Source organism: Lithobates pipiens, unplaced genomic scaffold (genome assembly GCF_037356315.1).
Source record: "Lithobates pipiens isolate NorthernLeopardFrog02 unplaced genomic scaffold, aLitPip1_a1.2 Scaffold_16, whole genome shotgun sequence".
NCBI classification, from domain to species: domain Eukaryota; kingdom Metazoa; phylum Chordata; class Amphibia; order Anura; family Ranidae; genus Lithobates; species Lithobates pipiens.
In genome coordinates, this window is record NW_027507748.1 from 280,446,639 (window position 1) to 280,462,050 (window position 15,412).

Consider the following 15,412-nt stretch of genomic DNA (forward strand, 5'->3'; position numbering starts at 1 on the left):
CAGGTCTTCAACTTCCACCTGCAGGCACCTGCACCCTTTCGCTGTCTTCACGCTCCCTGTTACCACCTCCAGGGGTGTGGAGACCGGAACCGTGCAAGAGGCCACCCTCAACAGTCTGACTCCGCTGTAAGGTACGTGACATGTGCTAAGCTTGTAGCATCACTTAAAAAGACTTGAGGCTTTAACTGGTGCCAAAAGGTGCTTCAACAAAGTATTGAGCAAAGGCTGTGAATATTTATGTGCATGTGATTTTTTTTTTTTTTTATTCATTTGCAAAGATTTTAAACAAAACTTTTTTCATGCTGTCATTATGAGGTATTGTTTGTAGAATTTTGAGGAAAAGAATGAATTTAATCCATTTTGGAATAAGGCTGTAACATAACAAAAACGTTGAAAAAGTAAAGGACTGTGAATACTTTGCAGACGCACTGTGTGTGTGTGTGTGTGTGTGTGTGTGTGTGTGTGTGTGTGTGTGTGTGTGTGTGTGTGTGTGTGTATACACACACACACACACACAGTATCTCACAAGTGTGTACACCCTCTCATTTTTTAAAATATTTTATTATATCTTTTCATGTGACAACACTGACAAAATGACACGTTGCTGCAATGTACCATAGTGAGTATACAGCTTGTATAGCAGTGTAAATTTGCTGTCCCCTCAAAATAACTCAACACACAATTATTGTCTAAACCGCTGGTAACAAAAGTGAGTACACCCCTAATTGGAAATGTCTGAACTGGGCCCAAAGTGTCCATATTTTGTGTGGTCATAATTATTTTCCAGCACTGCCTTAACCCTCTTGGGCATGGAGTTCTCCAGAGCTTCACAAGTTGCCACTGGAGTCCTCTTCCACTTCTCCATGACGGAGCTGGTGGATGTTAGACCTTACTCTCCTCCACCTTCCGTTTGAGTATGGCCCACAGATGGTCAATAGGGTTTAGGTCTGGAGACATGCTTGGTCAGTCCATCACCTTTATCCTCAGCTTCTTTAGCAAGGCAGTGTGTTTGGGGTCATACTCATGTTGGAATACTGCCCTGCGGCCCAGCCTCCGAGGGGAGGGGGCGGGGGGGGATCCCCCATCCCTTCAACCTCTGCAGCAATGCTAGCAGCGCTCATACGTCTATTTTCCAAAGACAACCTCTGGATATGACGCAGAGCATGTGCACTTAACTTCTTTGTGCTGCAGCATGGTGGCAAAGACAACTCAGAACAGGCCTTGCCATGGTCAACCAGTTTCAGGGTCTTGCCAAACTTCTTATAGCCTAGGCCATCTTTATGTAGAGCAACAATTCTTTTTTCAGATCCTCAGAGAGTTCTTTGCCATGGAGGTGCCATGTTGAATTTCCAGTGACCAGTATGAGAGAGAGAGAGAGAGAGAGAGAGAGCGATAACATCAAATTTAAACACACCTGAGACCTTGTAACACTAACTAGTCACATGACATTGGGGAGGGAAATGGCCAATTGGGCCCTATTCAGCCATTTTCACTTAGGGGTGTACTCACTTTTGGTTACCAGCAGTTTAGACATTAATGGCTGTGTTTAGTTATTGTGAGGGGACAGCAAATTTACACTGTTAGAAAAGCTGTACGCTCACTAGTTTACATTGTAGCAAAGTTGTCACATGAAAAGTTATAATAAAATATTTACAAAAATGTGAGGGGTGTACTCAGTTTTGTGAGCTAATGTGTGATTATATATATATATATACACACACACACACACACACACAGTGGGGCAAAAAAGTATTAGAGATCTCTCTACACATACAAGCAAATTTTCTAGTCAAGAACTGCCATATATTGCATCATGAACACAGTTTAACAGCCTACTTTTTTATTTTATTTATTTTTCTTTTTTTATATATATTTATATGAGTACAACTGATTCCACTTTGCCACTGTATTAACCCTGAATTAAAATAGTCCAACTGTTCTTTGCTGTAGACGGAAACAAACTGGAGATCATGACTAATAGTACAAGGATAAATGAAAATGACAAAGGCCCAATAATTTAATGGTCTGTTGTATGTCAGGTTAATAGGGTACGTGCACCGGAATGGATTATGGAAAGTTTTCTTAGCATTATGCACTGTTGACTTCCATTTTCTGCATCTGAGTATCTAGATCGCTGTTTTGACTCTTTTTCCCACTATCGTGCTGTTTCTTTTGTTTTTTTGTTAGCTCTTGATCAATTGGAGCTGGCTTCACAAATTTTATGATATCCTTAAGCCCTGTAGGTAGAAAAATAAACAAACAAAAAACATACATTCAGTTTGATTATTTAAACTTAAAAAAAAAAAAAAAAAAGGAGACCCAGTCACCCACTTAAAGTATATGTAAACCCACACCTTGTAAAACAACCCATTCAATAGAAACAAAGCCAAAAAAAACAAACACATGGGTATTTAGAATGTTTTGATCACATACCCTCTGCTCTACGCTGTATAAGGATCTTAGGAGAGTTGGGGCAGGAGAAGCAGCAGGACACTGGTCTTCCCAGTGAATGGCTGTGCTGGGGGGCGGGGGAACATATCAGCACAAGTCTACTCATTAGAGGAAAGCAGGCGGTGTTCCCAGCATAGAGAATTGACCATAGTGTGTTCTCCTGCTCAGTGTGGTTAGTTTTTATTTATAGGATAGCAGACTGACTAGCAAAGAAAGCAATACCAAGAGAACGGGATACATTTTCATAGTACAGCAGGCACATATTAGGGTAATTTGGGGTAACAGCCTTTAAACTGTGGGTAAAAAACTGAAAAATCAAGTATTTTAAATGCTTACTTGAAGTGTCATTCTTTCCCATAAGCAATATTTTATTGATTTGCAATCCACCTCTGAACTTCCTAGTAAAATTGTCTATTCAATTTCCTTAGCACAACCAGTCATAGGCATATTCTCTTTGCATAGTGTCCAATTACCCTCAATGCTGATCCAAGCATCTCTGTCCCTCACCTCCCTGCATAATCTTTTTTCCAGGTGCTCCTCTTGTCAGGAAAAATAAGTTAAAATGCAGCCCACAAGACCTCAGAACAGGCCCCTGAAAAGCTACAAGGCTTAGTCTCCCACTCATCCATGTTCCCTTTTTTCATCCTGAAACTTCCAAAGAAGGTTCTTTTGAAACAACTCCTTCTCTCACCCGAGGTAAACCTCACAAAAGGGTGAAGGAAAAAGCATAATTATGCTGCATTTATTCAACTGAAGACAGTGTTGAAGCACAGATTTTTCTTTGGACTGTGCTGCTCTCCTTTGCAGGTTTACCATGGTGTGTTGCAAAATTTCTGGTCTGACTTTGTTATCTCTGTACTTCCGCCAATCAGTTGCAGTGGTTCTGTAAGGGCAGAAATTATGTGCATCATTTGCAGTGGGCGCTTTATCTCAGCCTCTTGATATGGCCAGAAGTGACATATGATGCAGCCAGGATGACACTGGTGACAACTGGATATTAAATCTCACCTCTGGCTTGGTAGCAGCCAGGTCTTCCTCTTCTAATACAGTTTCAACCTTCTTTCTATCCAACAGTTCTTTGGTGAGCCTTCCTAGGCTTTTCGTCTGCACTCTTTTTTGCTCCCCTCATGTATTTCATATGGGTATTCTTGGTTGACCTGTTTTTTCCATTTATCACTTTTTACATACATACAGTGGTGTGAAAAAGTGTTTGCCCCCTTCCTCATTTCCTGTTCCTTTGCATGTTTGTCACACTTAAGTGTTTCGGAACATCAAACCAATTTAAACAATAGTCAAGGACAACACAAGTAAAACACAAAATGCAATTTGTAAATGAAGGTGTTTATTATTAAAAGGTGAAAAAAAATCCAAACCATCATGGCCCTGTGTGAAAAAGTGATTGCCCCCTAAACCTAATAACTGGTTGGGCCACCCTTAGCAGCAACAACTGCAACCAAGCGTTTGCGATAACGTGCAATGAGGCTTTTACAGCGTCCTGGAGGAATTTTGGCCCACTCATCTTTGCAGAATTGTCCTAATTCAGTTACATTAGAGGGTTTTCGAGCATGAACGGCCTTTTTAAGGTCATACCACAACATCTCAATAGGATTCAGGTCAGGACTTTGGCTAGGCCACTCCAAAGTCTTCATTTTGTTTTTCTTCAGCCATTCGGTGGTGGACTTGCTGGTGTGTTTAGGATCATTGTCCTGCTGCAGAACCCAAGTTCGTTTCAGCTTGAGTACACGAACAGATGGTCGGACATTCTCCTTCAGGATCTCTTGGTAGACAGCAGAATTCATAGTTCCTTTTATCACGGCAAGTCTTCCAGGTCCTGAAGCAGCAAAACAGCCCCAGACCATCACACTACCACCACCATATTTTACTGTTGGTATAATGTTCTTTTTATGAAATGCAGTGTTCCTTCTACGCCAGATATACTTGGACACACACCTTCCAAAGAGTTCCACTTTTGTCTCATCGGTCCACAGAATGTTGTCCCAAAAGTCTTGGGGATCATCAAGATGTGTTGTGGAGAAATTGAGACGAGCTTTGATGTTCTTTTTGCTCAGCAGTGGTTTTCTCCTTGGAACTCTGCCATGCAGGCCATTTTTGCCCAGTCTTTTCCTGATGGTGGAGGCATGAACGCTGACCTTAACTGAGCCAAGTGAGGCCTGCAGTTCCTTGGACGTTGTTGTGGGGTCTTTTGTGACCTCTTGGATGAGTCATCGCTGTGCTCTTGGGGTAATTTTGGGCGGTCGGCCACTCCTGGGAAGGTTCACCACTGTTCCATGTCTTCGCCATTTGTGGATAATGGCTCTCACTGTGGTTCGCTGGATTCCCAAAGCTTTGGAAATGGCTTTATAACCCTTTCCAGACTGATAGATCTCAATTACTTTCTTTCTCAATTGTTCCTGAATTTCTTTGGGTCTCGGCATGATGTGTAGCTTTTAAAGGATCTTCTGGTGGACCTTACTGTGTCAAGCAGCTCCTATTTTAGTGATGCCTTGATTGTGAACAGGTGTGGCAATAATCAGGCCTGGGTGTGGCTACAGAAATTGAACTCAGGTGTGGACAACCACAGTTATAGTATGTTTTAACAAGGGGGGCAATCACTTTTTCACACAGGGCCATGATGATTTGGATTTATTTTCACCTTTAATAATAAACACCTTCATTTACAAATTGCATTTTGTGTTTACTTGTGTTGTCCTTGACTATTGTTTAAATTGGTTTGATGTTCCGAAACACTTAAGTGTGACAAACATGCAAAGGAACAGGAAATGAGGAAGGGGGCAAACACTTTTTCACACCACTGTATTTATATGTGCTATATCCTGCTGTTTTTTTCTTTGCTCTAAGTGTCTCTTGCCAGGTGACACTTGGTAAACCTTCCCCCAAGGGACGCAGTGTACCTCCCACATGGTCCCATTCAATCCTATACAGAGTTTTTCAAATTAAATGCCATTTTAATTTCTGGCAGTAATGGCTGTAACTACACCCCAAGCTGAAGTCTAATTTGTGGGCAATCCTATAGGGGAGCTAGTCAGCTCTTAAGCCACCATCCCCTTCTTTCTGCAGCCCTCTGCCTCAGAACCTCTACAGCCTCTTACTCTAAAAGCTGACAGACATCCATGTAATCATGCAGGCCTATGCCTCCTCTGCAAGCTTCTTTGTATTGATAGGAAAGACTTGAGCCAGGTCTGCCATCCACAATTCAAGGCAGAGAGAGTGGGGTAGTTACTGCTTGCATGTGATGCTATGAATGACAGAGTCTGGTTGTAAATATTTCTACCTGCACTTTGTATTTTTCACCCGCATAGGATGTACATTGATCATGCAGTCTCAATTTTATTTAATTTTTTTGCCCTTTGCACAAAGCCTATAGGTTAATGCAAAACTTTCGTCTGTAATGTGGGACATTAAATTTCCTGTAAAGAAATTATATCCCAAAAAAACTATTACATAGTTAGTCAGGTTGAAAAAAAAGTCCATCCAAAATAAAAACAACATACAATCCCATATACCCAATTCTATACCCACAGTTGATCCAGAGGAAAGCAAAAAAACCCCAGCAGAGCATGATCCAATTTGCTACAGCAGGGTAAAAAAAAATTCCTTCCTGATCCCCCGAGAGGCAAACGGATTTTCCCTGGATTAATTTTACCTAGAAATGTTAGTACCAACTATTAAGCCATCCTCCTTTTTAGTCTGCAATTGAACTTAACAGGGCAGGCTGTCTGACGGGGTATTTAGAAATACCCCTCTTCTACCAACAAACCAAACCCCACACTGTGGGTACCTACTTAGCGAGCATTCTCCCACCTCATCAGTTTCTAGTACCACTGATCGCCTCCAGCCCTACCGGATTTATAGGATAACTCACACCCAGCTGAGTGAGAATGATCTCACCGGCCACCGGACTTCTCATCTTTCTAGACCCCATTTCTCCTTTCCCCTCTCCTCACCCCATCTCATATACCCTCACCTACCCCCTTGCACCAACCGAGACCCAATTCCCAGCTCAGATCCGGCTCTCTCGCCTGCCGCATCACTAAAAAGACTTGAAACCCACTAAGTTAAAGGGGTCTCCCTCACGACATTCTAAGGGACACAAACACCCAACGCTTAAAAACATGACCTCGACTCTTCCCAATGAAAACAAAACAAAAACTCTTATCAAGATTATCTTGCTTAATGTCAGAGGGCTCAATACCCCAGAGAGGAGCTCCCGACTCCTCACTATATGCAACAGAATAAAGCAGATATAGTTCTACTACAAGAAACGCACTTTCGTTCCGATACCGAAGCTGATAAACAATACCCTACAGTATACCCCACAACAAACCACACATCTAAGACCAAAGGAGTCTCCACGCTCATAGCAAATCGATGCCCCTTCCTAGTTACCGACACGCTAATGGATGAGGAATGCAGGTTCCTCTTCCTAAAAAGGGACATTCTACGGCAAACTGATAACACTAGCAAACACACATGCCCCGAACGTCCATCAAGTCACTTTCTTTCGTGAACTAACGAAAACACTTGCTTCATTCCAGGAAGGTTCTCTAATCTTAGGTGGTGACTTCAATGTCCCTCTAAACCCCCTCCAAGATAACTCGAATGGCGCCCCCCTCTCTGCCCTACAAAGCTCTACGCTCCATCAAGGCACAATTGCAGGATCTTCTACTACACAATTCATGGCGCAGGCTAAATCCACCTGGTAGGGACTTCACCTTTTTCTCCAACCCTCACCAAAAGATATTCATGGCTTGACTACCTCTTCATATCTCAGAGTGACCCTCTTACACCACACTTCCAAGGCCCCATGTTCATCTCGGATCACCACCCTATATCCATGACAATCGTAATCCCAGAGATACAGAGCGTTCCCCAACCTGGAGGCTACAACCCTCCCTACTCACGGACCCTGCAATCACATCGGAAGTCGAGAGACATATATGCCAATGTTTCACAGAAACCCGCAGACACTTCTCAGGCAATTACATGGGAAGCGCACAAAATGCATAATTAGAGTTCTAATTGCAGCCGCTGCCAAAAGCAAAAAGGAGAGAGACAGAAACACCTCCTTGATTTGATTGCCCCAATTCAGAAGCTAGAACGCGCACATAAACAGACACAAGCCCGAACTACATTTCAGACCCTTAAGCTACAAATGAACTGCTAGATATACTAGGTAAAGGTGTGTGAATTGGGCCCAAATTGTCCATATTTTGTGTGGCCATCATTATTTTCCAGCACTGCCTTAACCCTCTTGGGCATAGAGTTAAATCAGAGCTTCACAGATTGCCACTGGAGTCCTCTTCCACTCCTCCACCTTCTGTTTGAGGATGCTCCACAGATGCTCAATAAGGTTAAGGTCTGGAGACATGCTTGGCCAGTCCATCACCTTTACCCTCAGTTTCTTTAGCAAGGCAGTGGTCATCTTGGAGGTGTGTTTGGGGTCGTTATGTTGAAATACTGCTCTGCGGCCCAGTCTCTGAAGGGTAAGGGATCGTGCTCTGCTTAAGTATGTCACAGTACATGTTGGCATTCATGGTTCCCTCAATGAACTGTAGCTCCCCAGTTCCGGCAGCACTCATGCAGCACCAGACCATGACACTCCCGCCACCATGCTTGACTGTAGGCAAGACACACGAATCTTTGTGCTCCTCACCTGGTTGCTGCCACACACGCTTGACACCATCTCAACCAAATAAGTTGATCTTGGTCTCATCAGACCACAGGACATGGTTCCAGTAACCCATGTCCTTAGTATGCTTGTCTTCAGCAAACTGTTTGCGGGCTTTCTTGTGCATCATCTTTAGAAGAGGCTTCCTTCTGGGATGATAGCCATAAGGACCAATTTGATGCAGTGTGCGGCATATGGTCTGAGCACTGACAGGTTGACGCCTCACCCCTTCAACCTCTGCAGCAATGCTCTAGATATGATGCTGAGCATGTCCACTCAACATCTTTGGTCGACCATGGCGAGGCCTGTTCTAAGTGGAACCTGCCATGTTAAACCACTGTATGATCTTGGCCACCGTGCTGCAGCTCAGTTTCAGGGTTTTGGTAATCTTATAGCCTAGGACATCTTTATGTAGAGCAACTATTATATTACATTATAATATATATATATTTTTTTTTTTTTATTAAGATTTTATGTAGAGCAACATTACTTTTTTTTCAGATCCTCAGAGACTTCTTTCTCACGAGGTGCCATTGTCAGTGGTTTAGATATTAATAGCTGTGTGTTGAGTTATTTTGAGGGGACAGCAAATTTACACGGTTATACAAGCTGTAGGCTCTCTACTTTACATTGTAGAAAAGTGTAATTTCTTCAGTGTTGTCACATGAAAAGATATAACATATTTACAAAAATGTGACGGGTTTACTAACTTTTGGGAGATACTGGAAATGCATTCCAAACACGTCAAACCTAAAGAAAATTGTGTGCACATAAATAGCAACAACCTATTCTACACTAAGCAAAAATCGTACAGCCTTTACAGCTTATCAATTTAGAGTTAACCATGACTGATGGTCCTTGAATTCCTTTTCAGTTCAGTGTGCACAGTGCTACCTAATATTTGTGATGAAATAGACCATTCCAGCCACCCCCAAGAAGGACTTTTACCAGGGGTACCTGACAGGGTGTGTGCAGCATATTAAAGTGTACGTGGAAGTGATAACTTTCACTAGAAAGGTGACGGAGTCACAGCTACAGCAGGCGGAAGTCAGTTAACAGGCTGGTGCTGCCACCCATGTAAGCCCTATGTTGGTGACAGGAAAAGTGGATTAAACTGTTAAAAGCGTGCTATTCTGGGGTCTCACAAAGTCTAACCTATCTGTCATGGGGGTGGTGCCTGGGAAGAAAAATAGAAATTTGACTGACAGCTCCGAAACTGCCAGGGATGCCAACATCACATCCGAGAGGGCAGTGACCAACAGCAGTCTCAGAGCCTGTGGATGCCTATACATGGGATGCTTTTACAGATTAATCACATGCCTAAAACAATTAAATGCACATATACTGGTTGATTTACTAAAGACAAATAGGCTCTTCCCTTTACAGGGGAACTTGGACTTCACTACGGAATTTTGAAATTTCACTTTGCAAAGAATACCCAATCACATGCAAGGAAAACAATAATAAAAAAATAAATAATGATGGAAGCCAACACAGCTTCACTTCATTCACAAAGTGCAACTTCCCTTGCAAAGTGAGCAGTCTATTTGCCTTTAGTAAATCAACCCTAAATTAATGGCAAGGCTATGGGGATGCCCTTTCGACCCTGCACTTTTACAGATGACCCACCCAGCACGCATTGGTTAGTGGCTTTTAAAATAAACACAAACATTCACCTACAATGAAGGGCTCCTTAAGCTGCAAAGGCAGTGGATGGGGATGGGTTCACATTCCAGAGTAATGATGCTTTGCAGGCAAAATCCCCCTCCCCTTTCAGCAGTACCATGATGAACGCAACCCATTCAGGTGAAGGTACAGCATTTATGGATAATGCAGCCATTTATGGAGAAAAACAAGCAGTGCATCATATTATACTTTCACTGCCTATCAAATGCCTTTGAAAAGCAAATTGACCTCAAATTAATTTCCCGCACATATAAACCTAGCCTAACAGCAGGATAATTTTACACAAAAATATGAATGAACGATCAGAATAGGAATCGGATTCAAGATCTAAAAAGCATGCCGATAGTTATACTGACCAGCAGGCATGAAATCTCTGAGTTTTTCTGGTATAGTTATTCCATCTTCGGTCTGATAGTTCTCCAGAATTGCACAGATGGCTCGTGTTGTAGCACACATTGTAGCATTTAACATATGCACAAAATCAGCCTGCAACATACAAAACAGGGAAATATTTATTTAAAAATGCTGAACCTCAAAAATAAATAAATAAATAAATAAATAAACTAAACTAAAGATGTTCCCTTGACATTTGTGAGCTCTCAGCACAACCAAACAAACCAATTTGGAAAGAATTATTTGCCAATCAAAATAAGTTTTATACTTAAACTTCAATATAGAGAACACTGCTGGCTGACTTCGGTAGGAGGAAATTGGTTACTAAAAGGTCATTGATCTTGGCACTTATTGCTTTGCCGCTTGGACTGTATATTAAAAAGGAGAAGTCCAGCCTGAGCTCATTCAGCCGGGCTTCTCCTATGGGTCACAGCAGTGCCATCCATTTTGCACTACTGTAAACAGTTTTCAGCAGAGAGCGGTCTGAAGTCTGCTCTCTGCTGACATCACACAGATCAGTCCAGGCACCGCATCATCCGGACTCGAAGTCTAAGGGGCTGAGACGGCCGCTCTCCGCTCCTCCACAGCTCAGTGCTCCAGTGAGTATGAAGGAGCAGAGCAGAAGAGCTGCTGATTGGCAGTCAGCAGCTCTCTGCTGGGGGAGGTGAGAGAACTGAGCCATTCACCTAGGCAAGTACGATTATTGGATTAAAAAAAAAAAAATCCCATACTTCTCTTTTAAATAGGCTGTCAAAGGCTATATTTAAATTAATGATAACATCTCTAATATTAACATTTCAAAGGTTATGTAGAGTCTGTTTATATACTATATGGTCTGTACCTAAAAATGGCGGTATTCAACTCCTGAATGTTTTTTATCTGTGCCCCTGCAGCTTTATGCTATGATGCACTAGTATGCACTGCATACTAGTACATTATGAAAAATGTACCTGTCAAAAATGGAGGACCTCCAGCACTGCAAAGCCAGTGGGGGAGGGTTGCCATGCTCACCTGGTCTTCCTTCCAGGTTCACTCCTTTTAGTCGCTTAAATATCTGGGCCACGATGACATCACTCCTGCGCATGCACACAGGATTCACATCACAATGTACTCTGAGCTGTGCAAGTGTGGCTCGGTGTGCATTGCCACTGACAAGTATTGGATTTATGGCAGAAGAGACTGATAGGGTCTCTTCTGCCATAGATTCCCTGTCTGTGTTTTTTTTTCTTCCTTATATATTTAAATACCAATTCAAATAAAAATGGTAGAGAAAGAAAGATGTAGGCAACCATTGTTGATTTCTTTTGTTCACTTCTGGATCAGCATGACACCCAGGCAACCAACATATTGACCAGTTCCCGACCGGCGCATGCCTATGTACTTCGGCAGAATGGCACAGACAGGCAACTGGGCGTACACGCACGTCCCTTTAAGTTTGCCGCCGTGCCATCCAGGACCTCAGTGAGTCGGATCACGGGTCCCGTGGAATCGATCGCCATGGGGATACCTGCGATCGTCTCACGGGGAGGAAGAACAGGGAGATGCTAATGTAAACAAGCATCTCCCCGTTCTGCCTAGGGATCACTGATGTGTCACATGTAGCCAAGCCCCACCCCCCCCACAGTTAGAAATACGCCCCTCAGACACACTTAACCCTTACCCTGCCCCCTAGTGGTTAACCCCTTCACTGCCAGTGTCATTTACACAGGAATCAGTGCATTTGTATAGCACTGATTGCTGTATAAATGACAATGGTCCCAAAAATATGTCAAAAATGTCCGATGTGTCCGCCATAATGTCGCAATCACAATAAAAATTGCAGACTGGCACCATTACTAGTAAAAAAATAATTAATAAAAATGCCATAAAAACTATCCCATTTTGTAAACACTACAACGTTTGCGCAAACCAATCAATAAAGGCTTACTGCGATTTTTTTTTTTAACCAAAAATATGAAGAATACATATCGGCCTAAACTGAGGGAAAAAAAAAAAGTTTTTTTTAATATATTTTTGGGGGGTATTGTAGCAAAATGTAAAAAATAATGTGTTATTTTTCAAAATTGTCGCTCTTTTTTTGTTTAGAGCGCAAAAAACAAAAACAAAGAGGTGATCAAATACCACCAAAAGAAAGCTCTATTTGTGGGGGGGAAAAAATATTTGTTTGGGAGCCACGTCGCACAATTGTCAGTTAAAGCAACACAGTGCCGAATCGCAAAAAGTGCTCTGCTCAGAAAGGGGGAAAAATCTTTTGGGGCTGAAGCAGTTAAAAAAAAAAAAAAAAAAAAAAAAAAAAAGGCAGCCAACATATTTCTCTCGGTACAGATAATCTTTACAGTCTGTCAATATAGGAGGAGGAGTTAGTGTGTGAGGGGCTCCCTTCAATGGATCCCTGGATGATAAAAATAAATGTACTGTGAGCATAAGATCCACTGATGCCATTTGCAAATTGCTTCACTCCTCAGGCCTCGCTCAAGTGATACTTTCTAACGGCAGTACATGAAGCCACCGTTTTTCCTGGTATACTTATCTAAACTGCAAAACACGTGGATTTCTTAGCTCCCACAGGTTCTAAAAGAATTGTTGGTATAAAAATATCATATAAACAGAAAAGTCAGTGCTACTACCCATACACTACATAGATAGCAGAGCTCCCAGGTGCTCGATCCACAGTCGCTGGCTGAGTAGCGTAATGTGGAAAAAATGATCAGCACTCCGGTTGTTGCTCTTAAAATTTCTTCATTTTATTTATTTAGCCACAGTGAACAAACGCAGATTAAGTCAGTTGACGTGTTTCAGCCTACAAGGCCTTAGTCATAACCACATTACAGACATAAAACTTTGAAGTAAATAGCTATAAAAATCACAGGCTCCACCCATTGATTGTCTTAATTGACTACAGGCAATTATCCAAAAAAGAGAAAGAATCAGCTGCAATACATATAGGGTGATCTATGTGTATTCTACAAAATTTTCGTACACCTTGTAGTAATAATATGCACATGTATGTACACACAGGTGCATACACTCATAGACGTAAAGACATAGGCATAAGAAATCACACCATCAAAAAAAAAAAAAAAAAAGATGAAGAATAAGCCAGGTATGTGGAAAAAAAAAACAGAGGGGAGGGGAGGGGAGGGGAGGGGAGAGAGAGAAATTTTCTTAATGTAAAGTGCAAGTCCAGATCCCACCTCAGGTTTAACCCCTGAGGCGATCTAGTTTTTAATCTAAAAATCCACCATGCCTCTTTCCCCAGTAGCCTTCTCTCCCTATCGCCTCCTCTGGGCGTGTGAGACAACCATTCTATTCCTCTGAAAATAAATGAGGAAAGATCGCCCTGATGACATTCTCTAAAGTGACATGTTGAATTAAAAATATTTCTAGCATTTGGGTTGTGTCACGGTAATAGTAATGTTCCTCTATACGGGTTCTCAAAGGACGTGTGGTACAACCTACATATTGGAGGCTGCATGAAATACAGGTGATCAGGTAAATTACATAGTTTGTGCCACAATTGATGTATTGCTGTATAATGAACTCATCTGTGGCAACCAAAAGACACAAATTACAGTAACTACAGGTTTTTGTAATCTCATCAAACCAGTCAGGGTTTTCCACCATTTGTTTATTCTTGACAAAAGCCCAATAATTACCTCTTAACGTAGCCCTTCATCACCATAGAAAGAATAAATAAATAAAAATGTATACAGGGACATGTGCAACAGCTGAACAGTTAAAAAGTATTACTAAAAGGCAAAACTTTTACCTTTAGTTATACATTTTTTACTAATTCGTTTGGTGAAATCCAAAATGCAGCATAGAGAACTTAGTTTATTTAGTACAATGAGCTAGAGGCAATCTGCTCAGGGGAACTGCTGGCTAAAAGGAGCCCACTGCTTTACCTTATCCATCATCTTTTTTGTTTGTCCATAACGGATGCGCAGGCGTCGCGCCTGATAGTCAGTGCAATTTGAGCAAGACACTAATTCTCTGAAAGCAGCTGAGCCAGGAAACCATGCTTCTAAGTCCAGCTTCTTACTGGCTGCGTGATTTAAAGAACCTGTAAAAAGCAGAAAGTATTAGAAGGACTAATGACTTATAAAATATGTACAGGATTTACACATATATACATTTTTTGTCTGAAAGGAGCATGCTATAAAAGAATGTCAGAAAAGTTCTCAAACTATTTAACAGTATATATGCTGCAGGCCAGAAACTGCAATATCTTTAAAGCCAAAACATCAGAATGATAGCCAGAAACCCAACATTTTCAAGAGGATATTTCAGCAATGTCAGCCTCCATTAATCTCCTATGACAAAGTCTTTTTACTGCAGTCTTTTTTTTTTTTTAACCAGATAAAAGTTGTAAACTGTTGTAGACATAGACATACACAGCCATAATCTTTGACTTGTCAGACACATGGAGCTTATTGGTCACTAGATGTGACAGAGTTAGGCTGGCCACACATTATACAATTTTCCTTTAGATTTACCAAAGCCATAAAATATGGGGTCAAACCTAAACACTAAAACAATTTGTATGCAATCAGGCTAGCCTTTGCACTACAAAGTTGAAGGGAAATATATATGAAATTATATAATGTATGGCCAGCCCAAGGGATAGCATTAAAAATCTAAACTCTGCATTAAAGGTTTTTTTTTTTTTTAGGGTAACAAAGGGGAAGATAGATCCTGTTCCCTTAAAGCATGAATAACACAGTGCTTCTGCTGTGCAATTTAGCCACCTGGCTGATTTTGCTGAGCTGGATACCGTGGTCAGTTTACGTCATTCGCAGCTCTCATCTCCTCACTCCCCTCCCTGCCCATCAGCTCAAGACACTGCCCGCCCCTTGGCTCCTGCTGCTATAAAAAAAAACAAAAATAAACAACTATATAATATGTATACCATCCCACTGATTATATAACGCTATGTGTCCCAGTGTCTGTTCTATAAAAAAGATGCAGATTTCTACCTCATCGCAAAACGTCTCCCGGCTATTTTCTTCTCTGTTTTATATCAAGTATAGATGGAATGGAACACCTGCTTTCATTGATATCTGAGTCCCGTTAGGGAGATTCGCCCTCTCTGTGTGTCCTGGCAACTTACCACTGAACATGAAAATAAGAGAAAATCCCCAGTTATTTGAGTGTGGGGAAGGGAGGAGGAACACTTGTGGGACGACGGGGCAC

General features: G+C 41.7%; 1 protein-coding gene across 1 annotated transcript in view; it reads right to left on the bottom strand.

Moving 5' to 3' along the window:
* Positions 1 to 1,823: 1,823 nt before the first annotated feature.
* Positions 1,824 to 15,412, bottom strand: part of SARS1 (seryl-tRNA synthetase 1) — a 45,785-nt gene continuing 32,196 nt past the window's right edge. Inside the window, exons 9-11 of the mRNA XM_077481504.1 lie at positions 14,125 to 14,282; positions 10,183 to 10,312; positions 1,824 to 2,237 (exon numbers count right to left, since the gene is read on the bottom strand). Of these exons, the coding sequence (XP_077337630.1) occupies positions 2,089 to 2,237; positions 10,183 to 10,312; positions 14,125 to 14,282 (437 nt within the window). The 3' untranslated portion in view covers positions 1,824 to 2,088. The remainder of the gene's footprint in view (positions 2,238 to 10,182; positions 10,313 to 14,124; positions 14,283 to 15,412) is intronic.